We start from the raw sequence: 26,140 nt of genomic DNA on the forward strand, positions 1-26,140 counted from the left end.
GATATATGTGGTTGATCTAGTAGAAGGTGGTTTGCACTTCTGTACATAAAGACGAGGATAGCTGTTGATAGAGTACACCACACATGTGCATGCATTCTTCGGTGACATCGACTACTTGTGCAATGTACAATCTAAAGACTTTAATTAGCGGAACAGGTCCAAACAGATCTAGACGAATCAAGTGTCATAGACGTGAAAAATCGCGGAACACATATTGTAGATAAAGCAATAGAGCAATACAGAAGGACTAGACAAACGAAAAAATCGAAACCACAAAGACCTCTTCGCAAATAAACTCATTTCCATTTTGCCTTTCATATTTCCAAATCGAGCAGCTAATAATCCTCGTCATCCGATTCATCTTCCGATTCTTCATCTATTATATGTTGTACAGGCGGTATCGAAGGAACTGGCGCCGAAGGGGGAAGTTCGTTCTTCACGCCATCTTTCGACTCGTTCTTGAAGATCACGTCGTCAGGATTACGTAGATGATCAACGAGGATCTTGTTCATCCTACATTTTCAGATTATATCAACATTCATGTCCCGATGAGAATCGAAGGAGAAAGGATCAGGTGTACTCACGTAAACATATGTAATCTATCTGTGTGAAAGACCTTTTTCAACTTCTCATCACATAGAATATACCTCTTATCTGACTGGTCTTGGAATCCATGTTCCTTGACGTATGCCCATATCTGCTTGACCACCTGTGGACGGGACAGTCTAGGTGCGGAGACGAGGTCTGCGAGGGCGTCACTGGTGAAAGTCAGGAGATATAAGCATGACTCTTTTACCACTCCAACCCGTCAATGTGATATGCTAAGGGATTAATAGGAAACAGATGTTGATAGAAGGGAAACCACAACTCACCTCAAAATCATTTCCTTGTTGAACGGGTTATTCGGGTTCGGGTCCGTCTTCCTCTTCTTCTTGGGCTCCCCCTCATCCCCACTATCAGCATCAGCTCTGCTCAATCTCTTCTTCACAGCTTTCTTCTTCTTCTTCGCAGGAGCAGTAGCATTGACACGACGGGGTCTGGACGAGCTGGATTGATCGTTATATTCTAGTTGCAATCTCCTTGCCATCTGTTCATCCGTTTCTGGATCTTCCTCGTCTATATTGGGTTTGGCCTCTCGTTTGACATGGAGTGATTGGGGTTGCGAAGACCCAGATTCGGCTTTGGGCTGTAAAGGTACGTCAGGGGAGGAAGGAGGAGAAGGAGGGGTTGCGGCGGTGAGTTGGTCGTATATTGTGCTTATCTGATGTCACGTCAAAATATCAGCTTTGACTATCTGTTGAAATGGACCAGAATTATGCAAAGTGATAGATAATGATCTCATTCAGCGAGACACTAACCTCTTCGTCTATCGCACCTCTTGATGCTTTGATAGTCGCTTCATCTTCACCACCGGAGACAAGTTGTTTCCGGACAGCTTTCGCCGAACTGACAAATAGTGTATTAGCATATAAGCGAGGATGAACAGTATAGGGCTGCCAGCTCACACAGTAGACAAGTCGCTTCCTTCCAGAATCGCTCGTATCTTCGGTATCAGCCCCTGTACATACTAGTTCGCCAGAAAGGAAGGTATCAGCATGTCTCCGAATGGCCAAGAACTACGAGATGGACGTACCTGATTACTCATTTTGGATTTTCTGTTCTGTTATAGCTGTAATGTTGCTGTCGTTTGACTGATGCCTATTATGTTCCACAGGTGACTTCACTGGACAATGTTATCTTTGCTGTGTTGGTGATTGAAGGATGGAGTCAAGATGAATGTTTACCTTGTTGCTTGAAAAGGACGGAAGGGAACATTACAACTAACAGCGACTCGCCCGAAAGTGGAAAGTGGAAATAATGACATCTCATCTCGTAACATTCGGCCATCACCGCCAAAACCACATCAGACAAACAAGCATAAAGAGGCAAGCAAGGTGCATTCTGAATGAGCTCAAGATCAGATGGCATGCATGGGTCATAACGATGAGAACGCAAGACGTGAGATCGGATACAATGTAAGACTGATGATCCATGTCTCGAAGTGATAGAAGCAATGTGCAAGGAGATGCACCAGAGGAAAAGAAGATTTACAAAAAGAAGGTTCGTCTCGACACCTCCATCTTTGGCTATCAAATTCAATAATTTCGTTAGCAACTAGGTGGCTCGTTGAGATAAGAACACAAGTGACTCACCTTCCATTTCCACTCATACTCGCCCTGCTCAGCCAACCCAGGAACCTTAATACCAGTATCCTTTGTTGGTTTCTTCTGCTTATCAGGCATACCCATCTCAGCCATAGCCTCATCCTCGTCCTTCCTTTCCCTTGCTGCCAATTCAGCTTCGTCTATATCTTCTTCACCTGATGATACGTCCACGTCCTCATCATCGTTTTCGCCTGCTGGTGCTCGGCCATCTGGTGCGGTGACTGAAGGTAATCCGTTTCGTAACCATCGTAATTTCAGTGTGAATCTTGGACCAATCTCTTGGAGTCTAGCTGAGGTAGGCGAAGTGAACATGTATCTATCGCATTCCATTAGAATATTACCTACGAAAGAGCAAGGGATGTCGATCGAAGTGTATGGTGGGACTCACCTATGACGCCTGAAGAATAAGAAATCCCGTTGATTATGCAAAGTCACAACTTGTCTACCTCGGAATTGAGGCTGGGGAGGGAACAGTGAACCGAACAACCGACCAACACTGTGACCGAGAAGAGTAGTAAAGTTGTTCAGGATAAGTTCGGCTATAGGTCGAGTCTCGTCAGCTTACACCTTTAAAGGTTTGAAGGTGAAGGAGAGGGCAACTTACGAGAATGAGGAGATGGACGAGCGTGACCCTGTGATCGTAAATTGGATTAGTATATATATATGGTATTTTTACCGACAGGACTGCAGCTTACATATATCTGCGCGCTTGGGATTACACTGCTCAGCTTGAAATAGGCTGTAGGTCCAGCGGGTAGATTGATGAGGGTTATAGCGTCTGACAATATATGAAGTCAGCCAGAACTTCTATCTGGAAGGACCTATATTTCGCTTCTGAGATAAAGACAAGTTCACTCACTAGGCGCTTTATGATCTTCATTTACGACTATCAATGCTCCGTAGCCCCGCTTCCCTGCCCATCTAGCCACTCTGCCGATCTCATACCCCCTTCCTCTGGGCCGTTTGAAGAATTCACCACCTGGGAAGACATTCTTCAGATCATCACAGAAGTTGTACGTTAATTTACATGGAGATGCGGATGTGGTAATCAAGATTTTGGGTGGTGGCATAGGTTGATCTGGTATTATCTCTTGTTGCTGTTCTTCCTCTTCTTCCTCTACCTCCTCATCATCATCGCCTTCTTGTTCTTCTGCATCGTTTTCCCGAGTCGTGCGTTGTTTAGATGGTCCAGCTTCTGGCATCTCCTCATCCTCGTCACTTTCTTCTTCTTCTTCTTCTTCGTCTTCTTCAGGTTCTTCTCCATTCACCATCCTACTTGCTCTAGCCGCTTTCTCTTCCAGGTCTCGTAACGTAGCTGGATCAGCAGTGAGGTAAGAAGTAGCATCGAATTGACGAGTGTTGTCCAGTGTTCGAGGTATGTTCTTGGCTAATCTTTCTGCTTTAAGCGCAGCTCCATTCTCTTTATTCTTCTCTGCCTTTTTGATCTTTGAAATGAAGGTCGATCAGCCTAGCCTTCTAGCCTTCGTGTTTCTGCACCTCCAGGGATGACTCACCTCCATACGCCTAGCCAGCTTGGCTTGCTCCTTCTCCCTCTTGGATTTACGGTGCTCGTCGGATCGCTTGAATGCGTTCTTGATTTTCTTGTCTCGTGCCATGCTGAGTCCTCGCCTCTGTGATTTGCAATCGTTGAGAGTTGTCCTCTTGGGATGATGTATCGGTTATAGTTCACGAAAGCAGGTAAGAATGATAATGGGTAATATATAATTTTGATTTTCCAGCTCTTGCGACCAGGCGAGTGAAGTAAAGTAAATATTTGCGCAAAGTGGAGGTAAATCTAAAGTGAGGGTGATTTATAAGTAAGGTGGATTGTCTGAGTGCACGCGCCGTTGCTCCAGTGAAAAATCAATAACAATATCATCCAAAACATTAAAAGAGTCGCGTCAACCCAAAATACATCATCATCATCATCATCATCATCATCATCATCATCATCATCATCAATCATATCTTCATCCTCTCTTCAACTTTCGCTCTGCAATCATACGACAATGCCTTCACTGGTCACTTCCAGGACAGGATCGAGCACCTCATCGAGTAGCGGGAGTAAGCTGACCAATGGATTCTCGAGGGTGAACAGCTTCAGGAGAGATTGGGGGAATGATGACGAGGAAGAGAAAGAGAAAGAACCGGTCAAGGCTTCATCTCTCAAAGGTTCCTCGGAAGTGATAGAGGTGATAGATTGGAGTCCAAGTCCGGATAGGTGGGTGCTTGTCGGCTATTATGGAGAACCTCATATAGCATCGTCAGCTGACAATATCTTAATAACAGAGTAAAACGAAAAGGCAATTTACAACCACTTCCTTCTGTTCTCCCTCAGCCGAACTTCTCTTCCTCAACTTCCTCCAAATCCTCAACATCAAATCCATTCTCCAAACCATCCACTACCAAATCCGATCTCTTGCCTCCCTCGACTACCACATTGACACCTGCGGAACGACGTAGAAAGGCAATGAGGGAAGCCATGTCGAATCCCCCACCTTCACTCCCCCCTTCCGCCCAGCAGCAATCTGAAGCATCTACATCAGCATCAGCTTCAACGAATAGCACTCAAACGCATATCAAGAGCAACGTCAATACAAACGAATTTGTCAGTGCAAGCTCACAATTGAGAGGATTGGAGAAACCAACCGTGAAGGAACTACCTTCATTGCCTAGTCTGACTAAAAGAGCTCTACCATGGGAGGAAGAACATACGTGAGTATTATCAGCTATCTTCCTTTAGATCACCCGCTGTTGAAGTGCTTCGCTGACAAGTGAGAATACAGAACATCCAAAAAAGCAATGACTCGCACTAGTTCTGCTGGAAAATCGGCTGGACCATCTTTAAACATCAAACAGAAAGTGGCGCTGAGTGCGGAACAACAGAAAGTCATGCAGCTGGTAGTGTCTGAGGGTCAAAACATATTCTTCACGGGTTCAGCAGGTCAGTACAATCTAATCTCGCTTGTAAGGATGTTTTACTGATATTAACAACTTCCCTTAGGTACTGGTAAATCCGTTTTACTGAGAGAACTTATCACCAATCTCCGAAAGAAATTTGCAAGTGCTCCCGACGCTGTAGCTATCACTGCTTCTACTGGTATCGCAGCATGTAATATCGGTGGTGTCACTCTGCATTCCTACGGTGGTGTTGGATTGGCAATTGAGAAGCCAGAAATTCTGGTGGGAAAGCTGAGGAAGAACAAGAAAGCTGCTGCTAGATGGCAAAGGACAAAAGTGTTGATCATTGATGAAGGTAAGCACCGGTTGTGGCCTTCAGAGATCTGAGGAGCATACTGATGCTTGAACCATCTTTTCAGTATCCATGGTGGAAGGACAGATGTTCGATAAGTTCTGCAAGGTCGCTCAGATGATTAGGAAAAACCCAAAACCATGGGGTGGTATACAAATTGTCGTTACTGGAGACTTCTTCCAACTGCCGCCGGTCACCAAAGGGAATACCATGCCCAAATTCTGCTTCGAAGCGGACATGTGGCAGGAGACCATTCACATGAGCGTAAATTTATCCAAAGTGTTCCGTCAGAAAGATCCTCGTGAGTCCCTTTCTCATGCCAATGCAGAAACTCCGCTAACGGAATTGTAATAGGATTTATCGACATGCTTAACGAGATGCGATTCGGTAAACTTACACCTCAATCTATCCAGGCTTTCCGCGGGCTCTCACGAGAAGTTCGATACGACGACGCTATCGAACCCACTGAACTGTTTCCCCGACGTGAAGATGTCGACAGAGCCAATCAAACTCGACTCAATCAACTGAATACCGATGGTTACAGCTACGCATCTACCGATGGTGGACATCTTACCGATCCTATCCAACGAGAGAAATTATTAAGCAATTTCATGGCTGCTAAATTCCTAGAGTTAAAGGTTGATGCTCAGGTCATGCTGATCAAGAATATGGACGAGACACTGGTGAACGGGTCGATGGGGAGAGTAGTGGGATTTTGTCACAAGCCGTTCTATTTCTCGGACTCTACTGGGAAATGGGCACCAGATGCCGATCTGGAAGATGTGGATGAAGAGGAAAGATTCAAGCGTCTCAAGTTACGATCAGCTTACGATGATAAAGCTGCGTCTGGTCTGGTGAAACCTTCACCCGTGGTTAGGTTCAACGTACCTGGCGGAACGAGGGACTTGTTAGTTGAGCCGGATAACTTCAAGGTTGAATTGCCAAGTGGTGAGATTCAAGCGTCAAGATCGCAGGTGAGTCATCTCAGTGTTCCATCCCGCCGATTGTTCTATGAAGCTAATCACATCTTCTCAACAGCTGCCCCTGATTTTGGCCTGGGCCATGTCTATCCATAAATCCCAAGGTCAAAGTAGGTCACACCAATGGTTTCGAAATTGAGGAATTTTATGTTGACTGATCTTTTCTCTCTTGGACAGCTCTCGACCGAGTCAAAGTGGATCTCGGCAAAGTATTTGAAAAGGGTCAAGCGTATGTTGCCCTTTCTCGAGCTACCTCGTTAGAAGGATTACAGGTATTGGGTTTCAACCCTGATAAGGTGAGTCCACATGCAACGAAAGTCCTCAATGGACCTTCAGCTGATTGGTACTCCTAGGTCATGGCCCATCGAAAAGTTGCTCAATGGTCTTCCCAGCTCAAAGATCTGAACGTGTAGATATCCCATTCTCGTCCTGCCATTTATGTCGCTTCGTCACGATCCCCTTTTCGTTTGATCATCTTTCTCATTTTTCGCATAGCATCATGTAATATACCCAATCATTTTCATATACCTGCTTCATCATGTTTGTCGTTGTTGTGTATATAGATTATGATAAGGAAGAAAGTTGTGCCGTTTTATGTTCTAGCGTATATACTGTCGCTAATCGCCATGCCAATGATTTATGCATGGTCGTTTATATGTATTTTATCGAGATTGGATCATCGAGGAGCTCACCATATATCTAGTCAGGTACAGTCAAGATCTCCGGATGGACCGGTCCGGCGTATGTACCCCGATGATGGCATTTTCCCCCGGTGCGCAGAATATTGCACTGTTTATACGGCAGAAGAATCGCTATATATTCTGGATTGTAGTTGGTATCAACAGCTTCTTATTACTTGATATCTACTACCTACTACTTGCTTTATTCTCTGTCATTTACAAATCCGTTTACTCACTCGAACAAACATCCACAATGTCCAAACCCCAAGTCCTCATTGCTGGTGAGATTTCTAGACGAATAGCTGTGACCGCACCTGAATGCAGATTCACTGATATCATATCCATACCGCAGCTAACCCCAAGAACGGTATCGTCTGGTCAAAGGAGGAACAAAAATCCAAACTTGGCGCCGTAGCTGAAGTCCTTGTGAGTTAGACACTCTCAACTCCTGGTCACGCTCTTCGATCAATCTCCATCATAAAATCCGAGCTTTAAGCTGCACGCGACCTATCTCATGGGTATCGAATGATGATTCTGACATCAAAGGGTTAATTTGTAGGAACTCACCTCTTCATCCAGAGAAGAATTCTTCAAAGACCTCTCATCAGGTGGGAAATACGCCAACATCGTCGGAATCTACAGACACAACGATTCAGCCTCCGCTATCGGTATCTTCGATAAAGACCTGATTGAACATCTCCCCAAGAGCGTGAAATACATTGCTCATAATGGTGCGGGATACGATCAAAGTGAGTAGCCTTCCAGACGATAATGCATCAATGAGGAGATGACACTGATACTGGATACCTCTCTCTAGTCGATGTCGCCGCGGCCACCGCTAAAGGAATCGAAGTTTCCCATACCCCCGGAGCGGTCGATGCTGCCACCGCTACCGTCGGAGCGTTCTTGGCTATCTCAGCTATGAGGCAGTTCTACCGAGCCGAAGTGAATGTCAGGAATGGTCAGTGGAAATCTGGTTTATCCCCTGCTAGAGATCCCGAGGAGAAGGTTCTGGGTATCATCGGTATGGGAGGTATTGGAAAGGTGAGTTGCACCGTTCCAACACCCAACTATCATGTGTATGTGAGAGGTGGGACCAGACTGATCCTTTGTTCCTTGGGATGGGAATAGGCCCTCGCTCGTCGACTCATAGCATTCGACATGAAAGTAATCTACCACAACCGAAATGAAATTACCCCTCCACCCGACTTCCCATGCAAATACATCTCCAACGTCGACGATCTCCTTGCTCAATCCGATATTGTCTCTTTGAACTTGCCCTTGAATGACAAGACCAAGGGAAGCTTCGGTAAGAAGCAGTTCGACCAGATGAAAGATGGAAGTGTGTTGGTGAATACCGCGAGAGGGGCTGTGGTGGATGAGGAGGCTTTGTTGGAGGCTTTGGATAGTGGTAAAGTGAGTTAAGCCGCTTGCTGCCTCATGTGTAATTATACCACAATACTCGGTCTTGTGGGTCTGTCTATCAATCGGAACGAAGGCTGATAGTCCCCCGATCATTCCAACAGCTCTTCAGTGCTGGTCTCGATGTATTCCCCGACGAGCCCAACGTCAACCCCAAATTGTTGAAGAACGACAAGATCACTGTTCTCCCTCACATGGGTACCGAGACAAGGGATTCTCAGAAGAAGGTGAGTCGAGTACTGAAACACAGCAAACATCATCACAATGTGCTTTTCGCGCCAGTTCATACAGGGTTGATTGCTCATTTATTGTTATTCTGGGTAGATGGAAATCCTCGTATTGGACAACCTCGTCTCTGCCCTCAGTGGAAAAGGCTTGTTGAACCAAGTTCCTGAACAAAAGAAGTAAAGTCTTGAATTGCGGTGTGTTTGGGCTTTCTGATATCTATCCTATCGATGACTTGGATGCATTACATGTACAGTATGACAATACATCTCCTCAACCGACCAAGTCTAGAAACATCTACTCTCTGTATGGTCATCTACGCTTCACCATTACTGTTCTCACCATTATCCTTCTTCTCACTCTCCTCCATTTTCTTCTTCTCATCAATCTGCTTCCTCTGATCTCTATCACTCTTCCACCTCTCAAACAACAATGCAAGAGGGAAACAAATCAATTCCACACCTATCACAGCGAAGAGGATACCGAAATGCAGGCCCAGGCGATGTTGGAGGTTCGTACCGTATGCTATGATTTTGTATGCCTATTTCAGAAAAGATCAGTCTAAGATCAGTAAAGTTGAGTCGAAGGAGTATTGAGGTGATTGATAAAGACACTTACCTCGACGTTATGTACGAATGGCATCCATCTTAGGAATCGATAGAAATTAGGCATCAACTCGATAGGGTAGAAGGACGAGGCTGACAGATGACGATGAGATGATCAGCCTTAATAAGCTGTACGACAGAGTAGGATGATACGGTGTACTTACTGATGTTCACTGATTTAACAAATCGATCGACAACTCGAAGTCAGCGAGTGTCTCCGTACAATCAATGACAGGGTGGACAAAGACTCACGGATGATCCAAAATATCAGGAAGAAGGGCAACCATGAAATACCGAGCAAGGCTAACATCGTTTCCAGCGCGAAACCCGAGGCGAGGATGGTGACGTAGTTGAGTGCCCAGAGAGTGACGAAGCCAGCTATGGATGATTATGAGTTCAACAAGTGAAATACAAGGTTACTGGTCCGCAAGTAGAGAAACACTCACCCCGTCCTAGATGGTCTGTAAGGGGCACTTGCCATGCTCGAACGATCAGAGTCTGCCATAGGGACTGGTCATGGAAGAAGGTTAACATCGAGCTTGACAAGACACTGGTTTTTCTGCAGGTCGACTCACAAGGAAGAAATACGCCAAGAGCGGCCAACCAAACCTTATTGCGAACATTGAAGACATCTTCAATCTAGAGTTCAAGCCGGATTTCATACGTGCCATTCCGCCGAACAAGCATAGGTAGAATGCGAAGATGAGCTGGGATATTGAGTCATTCGAATCAGCACCCCGGCTTTGACATATCTTACAGCCAAACATTTGAAATAAACTGGGACTCACGAAGTAGATCAAACTAGCTTCCATTGGGGCTGCACCTGCCCAGCCGGAGTTGGGTGTCGGCCTGATATCAAATATGGTATACCCGAATCCCACTCCTATAGCCTGTGGGACTCTGGCTGCGTTGGTCAATAGCGCGGGATTGGTACTGGAAGATGCCATGAATGCTTCTAACGCTTGTGAACGGGCCGTTGCAAGTGGGTTGGCAAGATCTCGAGATATCTGATAATATCACCAAGCCCCAAAATCAGTTAGGCTTCATCGAAAAAGTAGGACTAGAAAGAGTTTAGTATGATGAGTGTACTTACCAAAGAGTCGAAGTAGAGCAACACAACCTGATAAAACCTCGCTCCCATATAGTATATCCCAATTGAGCCAGTGGGATCATAAGTCGCATCCCCATTTTGCAATGCCTCGGTCCAAGCTGTCGAGGCATTCGCATTCACCACGATGGCCGCCCAACATTCCTGAGCGAGAACACTCCTTCTAACGTCTTCCAGCCCATTAGGGTAATTCGCTGGATCCTTGATCTCGTATCCCAAGTGCACTATCGAAGGAGGTTCGTTGGCTACATATGTCATTTGCTGCGTCATTGGACCGTTCAGATACGATGTCGATGAAGGGGTATCAAAAGGGATGACGTGGACCGTCAAAGAGGGGAGGAAAGAGGTCAGACGATAGGTCGATCCCCAGAAGATGGATAGGCAGACCCATAGCCATAGCGTGATAATCCCAAAGAGCATCGCGGCTTTCTGATACCATCATTTCATTTCCACCATCCACCAAATCAGCCATCTACCTTGCTAGATCATACCAACTAGATTGGTGACTCACCTTGATAGCTTTCCTTCTAGCCTCTTTAACATTCTTCGATCCAACCCCCCATTTATCAGGTACATCCACCTTCTCATACCCCCTAGGCTGCCTACCGCCTTCCTGTCCTACCTCGTCTTCCCGTTTCGCTAGGAGATGTCGAGCAGCTGTACCTGCTCCTGATACCGATCCTACCAATATACCAGCTTGGACGAGTCGTTTGCTCGAGGGGTCATGCAAGTCCGATTGGTCTGTCGGGGCTGAGGAGGATGAGGGGCGGTTGTGCATCGTTTCGGACGAGGAGGAATCTTCCCTATCTGAGTTTTTGGGATTGGAGGTTGCTGCAATACTAGCCTGATGGGTGTGTTCATTGTGATCTCCTGACGGTGTTATCTGAGTTTGAGCAGTATCCCGTGCAGGAATTACCTCTTGAGAGGTAGGTTGTGATCCCTCAGACTGGGAGTGACTTATCCCTCCCTGACTTGGAAAAGAAGGGGTGATTGTCCCCTGTCCGTTCGGGTCGACAATTTGAGACTCCCTATTCTGACGAAGCAGCTCCGTGGTCCCAAAGGTATTTGCTAAAGAATGGTCATCCTCCGTACTGTTCTCTCTCACTGATCCGGACTCGTCTCTCAGCGGCATCGACGTGAATTGACTGGTCGAGTTCGGTCGAGGTGTGCCATCATCCTGCGATATATCGGTTTCGTCTTGAGGATGTGGATGAGGGAAGGATAATGGTCTGCCTAATGCTGGGGGGTGGAGAGAAGCCATGGTGATTAGGCGTTATACGACCGTTGACAGATCTGGAAGTTGATTTGACGAATCAACAAACTCAAAGATAGGAGCATGGGATGTTTGTGATTCTAACACAATCTCGCTTTGCATGAATACTCACTTTCCGCGATTCCAACATACCGATATCCATATCGACCCCTTTACTCCCAAATCGTCATTCTCAAGTAATCAAATGTTCATCCAGAGTTTTAACTAAAACATCGAAAGGCAAGCGTGATACCCATAACCTGGTACTGGAACCACATCAAAAGCCGAAAAGTGCATTCTCGATCTCCTGCCGAAGTACCGGCAAGCTCATTGACAAACACAACCATTTGGTTCCTGACGTCATGGAAGTTACTCACCTACTCAAAGGCTTGTTTGGTCTGCGTCTGTCTATTTTTGTTTTTCTGCTTCTGGGTAGTCTGATCGGTATGGTTTGTTTAATCTCGTAAGGAAGGATGCTTTGGAAAGACGACGTCAGTCTTGATTTGTTCATTTATGGATTCTGACGGACGAGGTAGTAGTATGCAGAAAATGCATTAGTGATGTTTACTGGAATCATCAATCGTCTCGTTTTTACCGACCGATCTACCATTTGAATCGCAGAATCGTAGAAGCAGCGCTGTCTCGAGGTTGTTCTTGTTTTGTTATAGAGGATAATACAGAACAATACTTGACATTGGGATTGAAGAAGACCGTAACAATCTCAAGATAAGCGACTGATCTCGACAATAGACGATGTCACCTTCACCCTCACTCAGAGATGTACTTCGATCGAAGCAGACACCAGATGGGAAACCAAGAGTAGGCTTCTTCTCGAAAGAGTTCAAAGATGGGAAGAAAGAATGGGCGAAGTTGACATTCATGGTGAGTCCATCTGTCTCTCCCGCTCGCCTCGGCCTTGTACCTCGAGAGATATGCGCTAAGTCCTGTTGCTTCGATATAGACATTCGGCATGATAACAATCTTCATGTTCCTCTTCCTCTCCATCTACTTTGGATCATATTATCTCCAAACCTCGCGATCAACCCATTTCTCCATCGAGATTATCGATCTCGATTCGATTGCCTCGCCCTTTGGCTCGGTAGCCCATCCAGCGATACTGGGCCCGGCGATGAAAAATGCTGTTCAGGATAGTGTATCGACAGAACCACATTTGGGATGGTATGAGGCCGATTCAGCTACGCTACAACAATTCAGACTCACACCTACTGGACAGGGGATAGATCCCTACATGTATGCTGAGGAGAGGGTATTGAATCAGGATGTATGGGGGGTGTTGATTGTGAATAGTAATGCTACGAGTGGGGTATGGAGGGGTCTAACGGAGGGTGCGATGTGGGAACGTGAGTACCATGCTACAAACCGATAACCTCCAGTGGTCTCCGAAAGGCAGTACAGCGAACATCGCATACTGATGGAACGTTTGATCGGTGGACGTAGCAACCGGCGCAATGACATTCCTATACGAAGAAGCCCGAAACTTCTACGCTGGGAACCAATATGTCTCCAGGCTAGCCTCTATGGTGATGACCTCGGGTGGGAACAGCGCAGCTACCACACTAGCATCCCAAGTACTGGCATTGGGGAATGCCTCGGCAGTGTTGACTACGGGTGCTCAGGCTGGTGCGGTGGTCGGCCCGTTTAGCTATAATTTGCATAATCTCAGACCGTTTGATCAGCTTGCTGTGAGTGGATGACCACTAGGGGACAGGGACCTCGGGAGGTTTGGTAGTAAGAGCTGACCTGAAATGGTCAAAACAGGGTATCGCTTCTACTACTGTCGGAACGGTCTACCTGATCATCGTAAGTGCATTATACTCCCTATGTCATCCGCTTAAAATTGATCCTATTCTGATCATTCTCGTCCAACCATTCAGTTCACCTTTTTAATCTCAATAACATGGAACAACCAAGGTCTCCCCCTCATCCAAGACTCATTGACCACATCATCGGAGATATTGGTGAAAATCCTCGTGCCATTCATCGGTGAGTGCAAGTCCGCATTTCGACCCAACACCTTTACTGATCAAAGATCTCATACTAACTCTTACTTAGCATATTTCTGGCTCTCGCTGCATTACTCGCTCGTATCCCTAGCCTTCCTCATAGATTTCAGTAGGAAATTCGGTAAAGGCGGATTCGTAGTCTACTGGATGGCCGACTGGATCACAATGTCCGCGTTGGGATTCGTCATGGAAACTATGTTTTTATGGTTGGGGCCTTTCTTCCCTTTTTTCTTGATCTTCTGGGTTATCCTCAATGTGAGTTTATCTCGTGATGTGTCCACGTATTTTGCGAAGATCCATATGGGGTCGAGGCTTATCAACCTGACTTGTCTCGGCTCATATAGGTGACGGTAGCGTTTTTGGATGTTGCCGATATGGCTACGTTCTATCGGTATGGGTGGGTATCAAGATTAAGATTGACCAATCCTTTTGACGTCTGGTTTGCAAATTGGCTGATGGTTTTTGCTCGATAGGTACTTTACACCCGTATGGAATTTGGGTGAGCCATCGTGTCGTTACGTTCAGCTTGTATGACCTGTGCGTCCTAAGCAGTGTAATGACTGATTTCCCTATTATGTATTAGTCGACATGGCCAAATGCGTTATATTCGGTACAAAGAACCACTACGTCCAGAATTTCGCTGTGAATCTAGCGTAAGTCAAATCACCGGTTGAAGGCTCTTATGGTTCGAGTGCTGATGAGTTTGGTCCTTTTGATTTGATGCAGTTGGCTCGTCGTTTGGATGATATTGTTAGTCATAACAGTAGTGGTTCAACGAAGGAAGCAGGAGAAAGAGAATATGCAGAAAAAATGGGATGAGATGAAGAAGGTTGATGAGAAGGAGATTGAACGATCTAAAGGGGGTCGGTGAGGACAGAGACATAATGTAGAATATAAGATGCATGGATTATACAATGTAGTTCGATATGGTGTTGTTACAAGTTCTGTGGCTGGGGAGATACCCTTGCGCAGGAATGTAGATTAAGAGAGGGCGGTGGTATGGGGCGACTAGTTGTTTGTAGATGTCTGATCACCGCAGTTCAAGCACTACGTTTTACGTATCATACAACATCAGGATCAGTATTCTATCCTATCGAGCTGATTGGATAGGAGTTGGTCGTGCTTGTCCGAGAACGCGATTGACTCACCTTGTAGAAGATCGTCGACCCTTCATCCGCCGAACGAAGTTGCATCTCCTTGTAGGATAATCCAATATGACCACATTTCTGACATTTCTCCTGGGCCTGGGGTACGTCAAAACAAGATATGATCAGCGGAATTCGCTCCTGATGCTAATAGATTACAGGATGACCTCTGATGAGACACTGCTTCTTTCGCTCCTCTTATTTCATCCACCACCATACCCATTGTTCCGACTCCGCTTCACCCCCCAAATAGACATAGCCGTAAGACCACTCACCACTGGATCCCTATCCTTCGCAGCCTCCCCATCATTCACCTTATTCTGCACCAACGCTCGCTTCGATCGTAATTCACTTGGGAAAGCGTTAGGCGAGGAGTAAGTCTTGGTAGGTAGATTTTCGTATGCTAGAAAATACTCATTCAACTCATGTCTCATTGAAAATCGGATATTTGGGGGTTGTGCCCGGAGGTCGAGCAGGTTGTCAACGACCGTATTGAGCATTGTGCATGATGAAGATCACTTGGTAAGAGTGGACAAAAACCAAGCAATCTCCATATTTGGGGGTGTCGTTCCACATCTGAGGTTGCACTCACACGAAGCAGGCTCCTTCCTCCCACATTGATGACAAGCTATCTCATCCTGATCATCTTTGGGCAGATCCAGCAACGTCCCGCAAGCTGGACAGAATAGTAATGAACCTATACGATGGGCTGATACCCTTGTTGTCGATTTTGATGGGGCCATATTGTGAAATCTGGGGTGTGATTGGCTGTGATGATGTGCTGGTCGGCGAAGACTCTTCGGACGATGCTGTATGCGTTTGAACTGTTGGGCAGAATATTCATATGATCAACATCTTCAACCTGGTCTCTTGTATTTCGTTTCTTGTAAAAAAAGTGAAAACAGTGGAGGTCGGACGTTTTGGCATCTTACGTAACTTCGTCGACAACCGTAACTTCGTCCTCACTGTGTTATGTCTCTTTGATGGATTACTCGACTGTACATGCATATGATCTCGATAATATAGATACAATTCATATATACAACATGGAAGGTGTCGCTTGAGAACATTGCTCTCCCTCATAGGTCTGGGGGGTGAATTGTTGTTGTTATTTGAGATGTTTTTGAACAAAGGAAATGAGCGGTTCGATGTACTCCTTCCAGCCTTCATCTTCCGGTCCCTAGGGGATCATCGAGAGTCAGTACTACACCACAGACAGACGGTCTTTCACTGTTGTATAGACAGCCTGTACATGTCACCTACAGTAACGACATAATCAAACGTATGACCCTTCCCTTCTGGATAAATCTCCTCCACCTCCACACCCCTACTCTTCAACTTTTCGGCAAATACCCTACTTTGCTCGACGGGAACAGCTCTATCTTGATCTCCATGAAGGAGCACCGTCGGAGGGTAGACCATCCCATCTTCAGATCGAGTGTGTTGAGTATCGATCAAATGGAGTGGAGACCACTTCTTCACTTTCTCAACGTATCTTTCCTTCCAGAAGAAATTTTCTTCTCTGAACAGTAAGTTCATCCTAATTCCCTTTTTGTGGATATAATTATTCAGATCCATCCTTCTCCTATATTCCTCAGTGACTTCATATTCATACCCCCAGACCTTCTCCAAATCCCCGGGTGAGAGAAGAGGGGGCATCTCCCAATTCCACGGAGCGAATATCTTGGCTCTACTTTTCTCCCTATCACCCAACATCCTCATTACAACATTAGCCGGCGTCCCATTATCCGGCGTAATATCTTCATTGGGATGTTCAACCTCGAAAAATGGGTCCAAGGGGTTAATAACCCCGTATAAGCTGATGATCACTCTGGGAGGCGGGTGGAGCCTGAATCCTGCCAATGTCGCGAAATGACCGCCCGAAGAATCACCGCCTATACTGTAGCTGGTGATGTCGACTTTATCTTCTCCGAGGATGGAGGGGAGGTGGCAGAGACACCATTGGAATTGGAAGGAGATGTCGTCCCACATGTCTTGGAAGGCAACTTGCGGTAAGAGTCTGTGGGAGAAGGTGACGATGTGGTAGTTTGCGGTATCGTGGAATGCGGGGAGGAGGGATGGGAAGGGGTTGAAATGTTTCCCTGCGATGTATCCGCCTGCGGTTTTTGGTATACCATCAATCATTTGTTCGTACTCTCCTACTTGAGTAAGGAAGGAAGGGAGGTCTGGAGCTTGAGAATTGGAAAGTGGATGTTAGCTCGTTCCTGCTCACCTCCATGGACCCAGATCAACCATGGTCTCTTCGTACCGACATCTTTCGCTGGAAAGACACGCAATGCAATGTCTACTTTGCTGATGCAATGGACAACGTGGTCGGTGAATTGGTATTTCAGAGGGGTGGTAGGAGGAGGAACGAATGACATGTCGTCTCCGTCCCTGTGAAAGTATTGACTATTTAATTCAGAAAGAGAAGTGAGTTAGTGAATGAGTATATATGGTCAGACAAGGTACTATCTTTCTGAACGTTAAGAGAAGATTGAGTAGAAGGAAGAAGACGAAGAAGACAGTTATACGGAAAGAATGAGGAAAGTTGGGAATGTCAACACGAGCGGACGACAGTATGTGTGGTGGATGTCATGACGTGTGGTTGTTTGTTACTTTATGTCTCATTGATGATTGTTAGCTCAAAGGAGGGTACAAGTTGACAACACATCTTCCATATCGCTCTGTCATCTGTCTCGTCAGCTTTCATTTTCATCAATCAATGACTTTGACCTTTTCGGATCCGTCGGATGAGTAGATGGTCAACACCCGTACATGGGAGGAGCAGATTTAAGATCTCGCTGCTGACGATGAAATGGGTTTCGAGATTGGTGAAAGTCCCATTTTGGGGGATGAGTGATGGGGGAAACTGATTGCTATGGTAATGAGCCATCAGTCATCAGACCATCAGCGAGGACTCCCATCAACCAAATCACGTATGAGAGAAGGTTGAACTCACCATGAAAGCGTTGATTCCTTCACATTAAATTGTTGGCTCTATGCTTCTGATTCACCATTGACCTCGCGATCACCCACACCCTCACCCTCACCATCATCATGAGAGTGTGATGTTTCAATGACCACCGTTCACCGTCGTCTCCATGTCTACCAGGTTGTGCTTCGTTGTTGTGCGTTTCACCTTGACACGCCATCAATCAATCACGCACTGATCGCGTCACGACAAGAACAATAGCAGTCAAATACAATAAAATGGTCCCGTGCTTTGTTCCATCTGTTTCGTTCCTGAGCTTGTTTCTTTGATTCTTCAGGGTTAGTGCGGTAAGATCTTGTATTCTTGACTTTCTTGGTATCCTGTTCCTTGAATTTCTACTTTACTCTGTGCATCATCCTCTGGTCTGATCCCCTTGTTTACACTTTGACCTCTTGTTATCTAAGGGTTCTTCATTGCGTAAAACCCACTCTAATTTAGTGTCTAATCTTGCTTTTGCCACCCAAAGAAACATCAACCAGAATTTTCCCATATTCACATCAACAATCAACAAGTAAACAAACGAGAACAGATATCTCGTTTATAGAGTAGAGAGTAATACTGATTGATGGCTTGTATGCATGTGAGATGACCCAAGGTATGAGATGAGCGGCGTAAGGATATATACCATAATAATCCGATGAGAATAGTAGTGTCCTTTGATGTGATGCATTGAATCTGCTCCTTTGCGATATAGTTGAGTGGTTGAGCTGTGCATTGATCTCCTGACTACCCCTTGCTCATTGCCCATTGCTCCGTTTGGTAACTAGTGTGTTGAACATTCCGCCACCCGAAAGAGAGAGAGTACAGAGTAGTAGTAAAGGAAGAGAGCAAGAGTACCCAAGCGTAGTAGTGGTGTAGTACATCGTACTCCATCTCATATACACACACTCTCCCATATCCCCTTCTCTCCCCTTTTCGATTTCTCTTTCACATCTCTATCTCTTCTTTCTTTCAACTTCATCTATATCTTTGATTCACTACATTAATTATATTATCGTATCAACTTACATCCTCATAAGTGATATCTCCCTCCCACTCTACTATATATAACTCCCTCTCCTTACACGCTCATTCATCAATCCACTCTACTCCCTACCTTATCATTCTACGTGTCAATCAGTCAATCAGAGATATCAATCAACATGTCTATCGAGGAGAATAAACAAGTGAGTCATCCTGTTCTTCATTCTCCTGCCCTTATCTCGAGTCTAGGCTTGCTGTTATATGCTGGTTCTGTTGGATATCGCATTCCCATCCAGACTAATCTACCAGATAGCCTTCTTATCCATCATTCAACTAGACTGTCTCGCCACCTAATAACCTTGTTCCCTTCCGTTCCTCTCTTTCCACCATGCCTATTCTTTCTATTCAATCAAGGGGTTGACGGTGGAGTGCTGTAAGCCCTTATCACTCCAACGAGAACAACAAGCAAATTTCTCGCCTCTTCCCCTTGAAAAACTGGATGTTTTAATCGTTTCAAATTCATCCCCCTTTGTCCTTTTCCTCCTCCCATCTATCTTGTTATCTTTTTTTGTTCATCCTCTTGTTTTCACAACATATAACACCTATAATACATGACATCGTTGTGATTACCAGCTGACCAAACTCCCATCTATAATCTATTTGCTACTATCTATCGCATCAACCAACTTGATTTCAAAATAATTACTGCTACTTGCACCCGCACGAACCTCCTCTTATAATCCTACATTACACTACCGCACAAACCCATTTTTACTACACCATACAAAATGGCTTTACTCGACTTGATCTCCTCAATAACCCACACCAACCTCGCTGGTGCTGCCTCTTCCTCATCGTCGAAACCACCTGCATCCGATGCTCAACCGGAAACGACCACCACCGAAACTCAACCTGAACCAACATCACTCACTGAACAACCTTCATCTGAACCTGCTCCTACCCCCTCACCCGAAACCGATCCTACCCCTGCCGAACCCGAACCTCAACCTGAACCTCCTACTGTGGTTGTCATCGACTCTGACCCTACACCTGAAACTCAACCTGAACTTCCTGATGAACCTATCACGGAATCTGTGATTGAACCCAAACCTGAACAGGCCCCTGTTGCCGCTGAGGCCCCCGCCGCTGAGACCGTCCCTTCCCCAGAGGAAGTCAAGGAAACTCTTAAAGCGGACGTTCCTCCTGTTGAGGATGTTGCTGCTACTTCCGTTGTTGAACCTCTCAAAGATGACGTGAGTTAATGATAACTTCCTCCAATTGCGTTGATTGGTGCTGATGCACTCCTGTAGGTCAACAAACAACCCACCGTAACCCACGCTGAAGCCGGTACCTCCCACACCGATGCCGATGCCGCTACCAAGGTTGACGGTACTCAAGCCGACAAACCAGTTGAGACTGCCGAAACCGCTGCTACCACCGAGGAAGCTGCTAAACCCGCTGAGACTAAGGAAGAGAAGAAAGAGGAGAAGAAGACTGCCGTCAAGGTGAATTAGCTTCCACTGCTATTCTCATCGCTTTCATAGCTGACGATAATCATGTCCCATAGGACAAGGTCGAGAAGACCAAAGCTGAAGGTAAAGGTTTCTTCGCCAAGCTATTCGGTAACAAAGACAAGTCCCCCAAGAGAGAGAAGAAGAAGACTCCCAAGGTAACTCTCATCCATTTTAAGCCATGCACGAAAAAGCTGACAGAGTGAGGACAGACCGAGAAAGCCGACCCTATCGCCGAAGCTGCTCCTGGTGAAGCTGCTGCCCCTGCCGCCAAGACCTCCGAAGCTGCCGCTGCTCCCGCTGTCGAGCTCACTCCCGCTCCTGCTACCACCGAGGTCCCTGCTCCTGTGGTCGAAGCTGCTCCAGTAGTTGCCGAACCAGTTGAAGCTCCTAAAGAAACGTAAGTTCTTCCTTGCGATGTAAGAAGACTTCGCGCTGATCCCCATAGTAGCGAGGCTCCTGCCGCCCCTGTTGCCGAGACCGCTGCTCCTGCTACTGAGGAAACTCCCAAGGAGACCAAGGAAGAGGTGAGTTGATGCAAAGCATTGAAAGAGGGATTTCGAGCTAATTGAGAGACCTAGGCCGCCCACAAGCCCAACCTCAAAGCTCACCGACGTCTCTCCGCTCGAATCACTGACATGTTCAAGATCAAGAAGACTCACGGTCCCCCTTCCCCAAAAGAGGAGACACCTAAAGAGGAAGCCGCTAAGCCTGCTGAAGGTGAAACCGCCGCTGCTCCCGTCTCTGACGAGGCTCCTAAGCTCGAGAAGCCGGTTTCTACTGAACCTTTGAAGCTTGAAGAGGAGGTGAGTTGAGATGTTGTATTTTATTTGATATACGGATTGCTAATGGTTGATGCGTCATATAGCCCAAACCTGCCGGTACAACACCTGCCGCTCCTGTCGTCTCCGCCGCCGCTTAGATTTCCTTTCTCTTTCTAAAGGTTTCGGTTCTCGTTTGATTTGATTTTTAACGTTGATACGCTTTATTATTGTTCATATATACTATTAATTATTTATTGATATATCTTATGTCGTCTGTTTGATATACTCTATTCCAAATCCACTAATACTGAAGAACGTATACCTTGTTCTGACTACTACCACCTTCGATGTGTATAATGATTACCCGTTATTTGTCTAATCACCCACCTCGTTTCCTTCTTGTTGGCTGAGTTATACTGGTCTCCTGTAGCGATGAAGCATGGGTCACTTGTTGATAGGTCATTCCTTGATGGGAAGAGGTCGATGCATGATCTTATGATGACTAGTGGTGAGAAGGTGCGTTGACAGCGTGTTGTGATCTGAGCAGTTCAGCTGAGGGTTGTGGTGATGACAACGGAGTAAAGAAATACCGTGGGAAAGTAGGGATGAGTCCAAGATTTGTTGACAAGAATACGAGATTTCACTTTTATACGCACATAATATTCAGAGAGTAGTATCACAGAAGTCCATCTATCCAAACAATCCTACCGTCAGAAGTTCATCTTGAGGCTCATCCAGGTTGGAAATCCACCTATCGGAACCAGGTGGAATAATGGCAAAATCACGATTCGAATATGTTAGGAACTACGAGCTCCCCGATCCGCTCTTGCCCGGGACGTTTATAGTAGTTAGAATAGATGGTAGGGGGTTTCACAAGTGAGTGTGATATGTGGAACGTGGGCTCGTATGAGATCATATGTGTTTGATGAGATGATTCGTCCAATCCGTTTCGTCTACTATCGGGAGGGACTGCTTATCCCATTGTGCATGTACCATCATCACATCTCTGTAGCTGACATGCGTTCAACTCAACGTAGGTTCTCCGACACCCACGCATTTGAGAAACCAAATGATAAGCGTGCTTTGGACCTGATGGACCGAGCTGCTAGGACGGTCATGCAGGAATATAGGGATGTGATTTTGGCTTTTGGCGAGAGCGACGAGTACAGGTGAGTAACTCCGTCAAGTCATGTACACAATGATCTGGACATGTTGTTCGGTTTTGAAAGGGTAGTGAGATTTCTGGGATTGATGTTGATTTGGGGTATTAGCTTCTTGCTGAAGAAGAATACCAAGCTTTATAACAGGCGGAGAAGGTGAGTTCTGACTATCCCATTCATGAGTGTGGATATTTCACACGTCTGGTCGACGATTCACGGGAACGGGCTGGACCTAACTGATCTCCTCGTTCTCAACATAGCAAAATATCTTCATCCATCGTATCCCTCTTCACCTCCTCATACGTGTTTCACTGGCCATCATACTTCCCCGATAACCCATTAAAGTACCCACCAAGCTTCGATAGTAGGGCGGTGATGTATCCTGGTGAGAGGGAGGTGAGGGATTACTTCGCCTGGAGGCAGGCTGATAGTGAGTCCGTCTGTTTTATTCGATATCAATGGCATCAATCCGCTACGCATCTCGGCGCATCTTTTCTGGTCCGGCGAATATGTAAATGTGATTCAAGGAGGGTTGGCGAAGAGGATAAGCTGATCAGAAAGCTCAATGTTTACTTAGCTCACATCAATAATCTTTATAATACTGCTTTCTGGGCGTTGGTGAAAGATGGTCAATCCACTGCAGAGGCCAATAAGACCTTACAGGTGAGTACCGTGACACCTTGGCTACTCTTGATTGATACTATCGTGGTCGTATGTGCTCATGTTCATGCTAATGTATCTTGTTGTGATCTATAGGGGACAGACTCGAAAGATAAAAACGAATTACTCTTCTCGAACTTCGGGATAAACTATAACAACCTACCTGAACAGTATAGAAAAGGCAGTATATGTGTGAGGAGGCCCGTACTATCAGCAGATGCAGATACCTCAAGCCAGCAGGTGGCCGGGTCTAGCTCAAAACAGAGGCAAGACGCTTCAAGAGCGATAGAAGGTGTATCGTATCTATCGATGAAGGACACTTCGTCTTCTACGACTACGGATGGTACTGAAGAAGCGGTGGATCAGGCTTCAGCAGACACGACGAATGGGCTATTGGGGAAGCAGAAAAAGGTCAAGAAGCCAAAACCTTACGAAGGGATTGACGGGGAGATAGTGGTGGTTTATGAGGATATCATAAGGGATGATTTCTGGAAGGAGAGACCGTGGCTGTTGCAGTGATACGCTCTATGCATTTTTACCTAACCTGGGCAGGTCATCCAGTGTTCATGTATCCTGTCCTCTGCTGTAACATCGTTTTTATGCATATCCATCATCCCATCGTTGCACATCGAAAACGACGATGAGTAGGGACTATAGGCATGCGCCAATTGCCAAAATAGGCAGGTCAAAGGTCTCGAGGCAAGCTCCGGAAGCAGATCCGAGTCATCGATGTACTCGTATCAGAAATGTTCGGTTCGGGCTGCCCATTTGCATGTGATGGTGAGTCATGGATCTTGCTCGTCTTGTTCACGTTTACTCTATAAAAAGCACGACATAGCATCTCTCATCTTGGCTTCCTTACTTTCCTTTCAGCCAGAATCCAAGGTGTTCACACAGTGCACGACTCATTTTGATACACCCCCACTGCGAAGACACATCGCCTTCCCCGGTCTTCTGGTCAGCTCATCCCGTCCACGTAAAAGGATCTCAAAAGCAAACTACGTCGCTGTCCTTGTGAAGCTTGACAATACGATACCACCCCTGCATCTTATAATCAAGCGAATATCCCTACTCTTCCTTGATAATCAGATATCAGTCACCCAGTTATACCCTCAAGATGTCCTCTTCGACCTCACCTCAAGCTGCTCTAGCTACACCTACCAAACCTGCTCCAGTGAATGTACCTACCCCTGCTAAGCCCGTTCAGGCACCTTTGACCTTGGGAGAGAGTTTTTTGTGTGGTGGATTGGCGGGATGTGGGGCAGTGACCATCTGTGAGTGGATCTGATCTCTGCTCTCAGTAAATACATCGGATCACAAAATTGGAAGGGGAAGGAGCCAGTCTTCGTGAAAGCTTCCATGCTCTCTGGATCTAGGCAGCACCTTACTGTTAGAGATCAATTCGAGTGGGGTTTGCTAATGTCTGGTAACTCATAGCGAACATCCCTGAAACGATGAAAACCCGATTACAGCTCCAAGGTGAATTACAGCGACATAACCCAGGTGCTCCGAGGGTGTATAACAACGTGTTTGATGTGTTTGTTAAGACTTGGAGGAACGAGGGTATAAGGGGTTTGCAGAGGGGTCTGGTACCTGCTGTGAGTGTAACGATCATTATCTTCTTGTCCGGCGAGGTTTAGGATGCTGATGGAACTTCATTCAACATGTAGTACGGATATCAAGTGAGTTTGCTTGACGTTCTTGAGCTTAATAGATCATAAGGCATCTGAAGAGACTCATGTATGATTTTCACTTTTACTTCGCCAGATCCTCCTCAACGGTTCGAGATTAGGATTCTACGAACCTGTCAGGCGGACGTTCAACCGAGCGATCGGTAGGAACCCCACTGAGGGGGTTGTCAGTACTGCTATAGCTGCAGGCGCAGCCACGGGATGTATAGGAGGTGAGTGCGAAAGTTCACATCGTGTATTTGCATTGGCCCATCGATCTATGTCAACTAATTTTGAATTCATGCAACTCATAGCCGCCCTCGGATCACCCCTCTTCCTCGTCAAAGCTCGTATCCAAGCTTACTCGCCTGCCTTACCTGTCGGAGCTCAGCATTACTACAAGGGTTCGTACGATGCGCTGAGCACGATAGTAAAGACGGATGGTGTGTTGGGTTTGTGGAGGGGTGTGAATACTGCTATCTTGAGGACGGCTATGGTGAGTTGGGTAGTGCCGATCTGATCAGAACGAAGGATGGATTGTTTTGAAGTGATCGGACAATTTCCGTCATGATGGATGGCCAAGCTGACTGATCTGTCGTTTGTATCGTATCGTAGGGCTCATCCGTCCAATTACCATCGTACAACCTTGGTAAACACTACCTCACCAAATGGGGTATGAAGGACGATTCGTTCTGGACCTTCTTCTTGGCGAGTTCGTTATCTGGTGTATGCGTGTGCATAATGATGCAGTGAGTGACCGACTCTTTCCGTGTAAGTGAGTGGGAAATCAGCTGATGAGCTTTCGATTGCGTAGACCGGCTGATACGGTTAGTCTAACCATCCTTGGGTTTACGAAGTGAAGGTCAAGGAACATATGATAGCTGACGTCCATTTGCTGATCCAGGCTTTGACGAGAATGTATAATCGTAAGTATCGGTACTGTCTATCAAAATAGACATCAACTAATGTTTTCTTTGCGCACTTCTTCTTCTCACAGAAAACACAATCAAAGATCCCATAACGGGTAAAGTCCGAGGAGCGCTTTATCAGTCACCCATAGATTGTCTATGGAAGACATTCAAGGCTGAAGGTATCGCTGGGTGGTATAAGGGTGAGTTGGGGTGTCCCTTCATTTCGCAAGATACATGTGTACCTCGTCCTCTCATAGCTGTCTCTCACACCTACTCTCAATTGGGAAGATATACAGTCGGCTGATACATCATCTAACATAGGTACCACCGCCCATTTCCTGAGAATCACACCGCATACGATATGTACCTTGGTATTCAACGAGGTGAGTTCGAATACAACGATAATACTATTCGCCTTGTTTTATTTCCATAGACACGATGAAGTACTGAGGCTAATATTATGTCTTATACTTACAGTTGATCATGGCGCAGTATAAGAAGATCAGAAATTAGTGGAGTGGGATATGATAGGGATAAAGGTGTAAATTATCGTATTGACGGACATACGTGCTATTTGGCTTTCTTCTGAATGATACTTGGGCAATAAC

General features: G+C 46.0%; 11 protein-coding genes across 11 annotated transcripts; 6 read left to right on the top strand and 5 right to left on the bottom strand.

Moving 5' to 3' along the window:
* Nucleotides 1–335: 335 nt before the first annotated feature.
* I302_102742 (uncharacterized protein) lies at nucleotides 336–1,645 on the bottom strand (the record flags this gene model as incomplete). The annotated part of the gene is made up of 6 exons (XM_019188114.1): nucleotides 336–513; nucleotides 585–758; nucleotides 873–1,261; nucleotides 1,359–1,446; nucleotides 1,506–1,567; nucleotides 1,634–1,645. 6 exons carry the CDS (start codon nucleotides 1,643–1,645, stop codon nucleotides 336–338), a joined length of 903 nt encoding a protein of 300 aa, XP_019050992.1.
* Nucleotides 1,646–2,087: 442 nt separating this feature from the next.
* Nucleotides 2,088–3,820, bottom strand: I302_102743 (uncharacterized protein; the record flags this gene model as incomplete). The annotated part of the gene is made up of 7 exons (XM_019188115.1): nucleotides 2,088–2,126; nucleotides 2,193–2,520; nucleotides 2,593–2,743; nucleotides 2,809–2,836; nucleotides 2,900–2,982; nucleotides 3,064–3,649; nucleotides 3,719–3,820. 7 exons carry the CDS (start codon nucleotides 3,818–3,820, stop codon nucleotides 2,088–2,090), a joined length of 1,317 nt encoding a protein of 438 aa, XP_019050993.1.
* Nucleotides 3,821–4,213: 393 nt separating this feature from the next.
* I302_102744 (uncharacterized protein) lies at nucleotides 4,214–6,850 on the top strand (the record flags this gene model as incomplete). Its single annotated transcript, XM_019188116.1, has 9 exons — nucleotides 4,214–4,425; nucleotides 4,494–4,919; nucleotides 4,991–5,148; nucleotides 5,209–5,460; nucleotides 5,525–5,758; nucleotides 5,812–6,431; nucleotides 6,496–6,547; nucleotides 6,615–6,733; nucleotides 6,791–6,850. 9 exons carry the CDS (start codon nucleotides 4,214–4,216, stop codon nucleotides 6,848–6,850), a joined length of 2,133 nt encoding a protein of 710 aa, XP_019050994.1.
* Nucleotides 6,851–7,370: 520 nt separating this feature from the next.
* Nucleotides 7,371–8,947, top strand: I302_102745 (uncharacterized protein; the record flags this gene model as incomplete). The annotated part of the gene is made up of 7 exons (XM_019188117.1): nucleotides 7,371–7,398; nucleotides 7,470–7,543; nucleotides 7,677–7,866; nucleotides 7,935–8,161; nucleotides 8,249–8,533; nucleotides 8,644–8,766; nucleotides 8,864–8,947. 7 exons carry the CDS (start codon nucleotides 7,371–7,373, stop codon nucleotides 8,945–8,947), a joined length of 1,011 nt encoding a protein of 336 aa, XP_019050995.1.
* A 133-nt stretch (nucleotides 8,948–9,080) lies between these two features.
* On the bottom strand, nucleotides 9,081–11,738 carry I302_102746 (uncharacterized protein; the record flags this gene model as incomplete). The annotated part of the gene is made up of 8 exons (XM_019188118.1): nucleotides 9,081–9,305; nucleotides 9,383–9,462; nucleotides 9,622–9,747; nucleotides 9,816–9,879; nucleotides 9,945–10,076; nucleotides 10,158–10,376; nucleotides 10,463–10,906; nucleotides 10,989–11,738. The coding sequence occupies 8 exons, from the start codon at nucleotides 11,736–11,738 to the stop codon at nucleotides 9,081–9,083; spliced, it is 2,040 nt and encodes a 679-aa protein (XP_019050996.1).
* Nucleotides 11,739–12,482: 744 nt separating this feature from the next.
* I302_102747 (uncharacterized protein) lies at nucleotides 12,483–14,624 on the top strand (the record flags this gene model as incomplete). Its single annotated transcript, XM_019188119.1, has 10 exons — nucleotides 12,483–12,611; nucleotides 12,691–13,090; nucleotides 13,188–13,432; nucleotides 13,509–13,550; nucleotides 13,625–13,733; nucleotides 13,803–14,008; nucleotides 14,098–14,150; nucleotides 14,227–14,252; nucleotides 14,337–14,406; nucleotides 14,480–14,624. 10 exons carry the CDS (start codon nucleotides 12,483–12,485, stop codon nucleotides 14,622–14,624), a joined length of 1,425 nt encoding a protein of 474 aa, XP_019050997.1.
* A 137-nt stretch (nucleotides 14,625–14,761) lies between these two features.
* On the bottom strand, nucleotides 14,762–15,641 carry I302_102748 (uncharacterized protein; the record flags this gene model as incomplete). The annotated part of the gene is made up of 4 exons (XM_065869553.1): nucleotides 14,762–14,800; nucleotides 14,902–14,997; nucleotides 15,174–15,301; nucleotides 15,491–15,641. 4 exons carry the CDS (start codon nucleotides 15,639–15,641, stop codon nucleotides 14,762–14,764), a joined length of 414 nt encoding a protein of 137 aa, XP_065725625.1.
* A 365-nt stretch (nucleotides 15,642–16,006) lies between these two features.
* I302_102749 (uncharacterized protein) lies at nucleotides 16,007–17,282 on the bottom strand (the record flags this gene model as incomplete). Its single annotated transcript, XM_065869554.1, has 3 exons — nucleotides 16,007–16,078; nucleotides 16,162–17,015; nucleotides 17,132–17,282. The coding sequence occupies 3 exons, from the start codon at nucleotides 17,280–17,282 to the stop codon at nucleotides 16,007–16,009; spliced, it is 1,077 nt and encodes a 358-aa protein (XP_065725626.1).
* Nucleotides 17,283–19,644: 2,362 nt separating this feature from the next.
* I302_102750 (uncharacterized protein) lies at nucleotides 19,645–21,289 on the top strand (the record flags this gene model as incomplete). Its single annotated transcript, XM_065869555.1, has 7 exons — nucleotides 19,645–20,109; nucleotides 20,167–20,361; nucleotides 20,424–20,525; nucleotides 20,580–20,767; nucleotides 20,816–20,894; nucleotides 20,949–21,173; nucleotides 21,236–21,289. 7 exons carry the CDS (start codon nucleotides 19,645–19,647, stop codon nucleotides 21,287–21,289), a joined length of 1,308 nt encoding a protein of 435 aa, XP_065725627.1.
* A 614-nt stretch (nucleotides 21,290–21,903) lies between these two features.
* On the top strand, nucleotides 21,904–23,470 carry I302_102751 (uncharacterized protein; the record flags this gene model as incomplete). The annotated part of the gene is made up of 6 exons (XM_019188123.1): nucleotides 21,904–22,007; nucleotides 22,169–22,300; nucleotides 22,403–22,447; nucleotides 22,552–22,721; nucleotides 22,869–22,954; nucleotides 23,048–23,470. The coding sequence occupies 6 exons, from the start codon at nucleotides 21,904–21,906 to the stop codon at nucleotides 23,468–23,470; spliced, it is 960 nt and encodes a 319-aa protein (XP_019051001.1).
* A 598-nt stretch (nucleotides 23,471–24,068) lies between these two features.
* I302_102752 (uncharacterized protein) lies at nucleotides 24,069–26,045 on the top strand (the record flags this gene model as incomplete). The annotated part of the gene is made up of 11 exons (XM_019188124.1): nucleotides 24,069–24,225; nucleotides 24,389–24,549; nucleotides 24,622–24,633; nucleotides 24,719–24,854; nucleotides 24,936–25,117; nucleotides 25,237–25,370; nucleotides 25,436–25,448; nucleotides 25,526–25,547; nucleotides 25,619–25,732; nucleotides 25,854–25,915; nucleotides 26,010–26,045. 11 exons carry the CDS (start codon nucleotides 24,069–24,071, stop codon nucleotides 26,043–26,045), a joined length of 1,029 nt encoding a protein of 342 aa, XP_019051002.1.
* Between the last annotated feature and the right edge of the window lie 95 nt (nucleotides 26,046–26,140).

Source organism: Kwoniella bestiolae, chromosome 1, assembly GCF_000512585.2.
Source record: "Kwoniella bestiolae CBS 10118 chromosome 1, complete sequence".
NCBI lineage: Eukaryota > Fungi > Basidiomycota > Tremellomycetes > Tremellales > Cryptococcaceae > Kwoniella > Kwoniella bestiolae.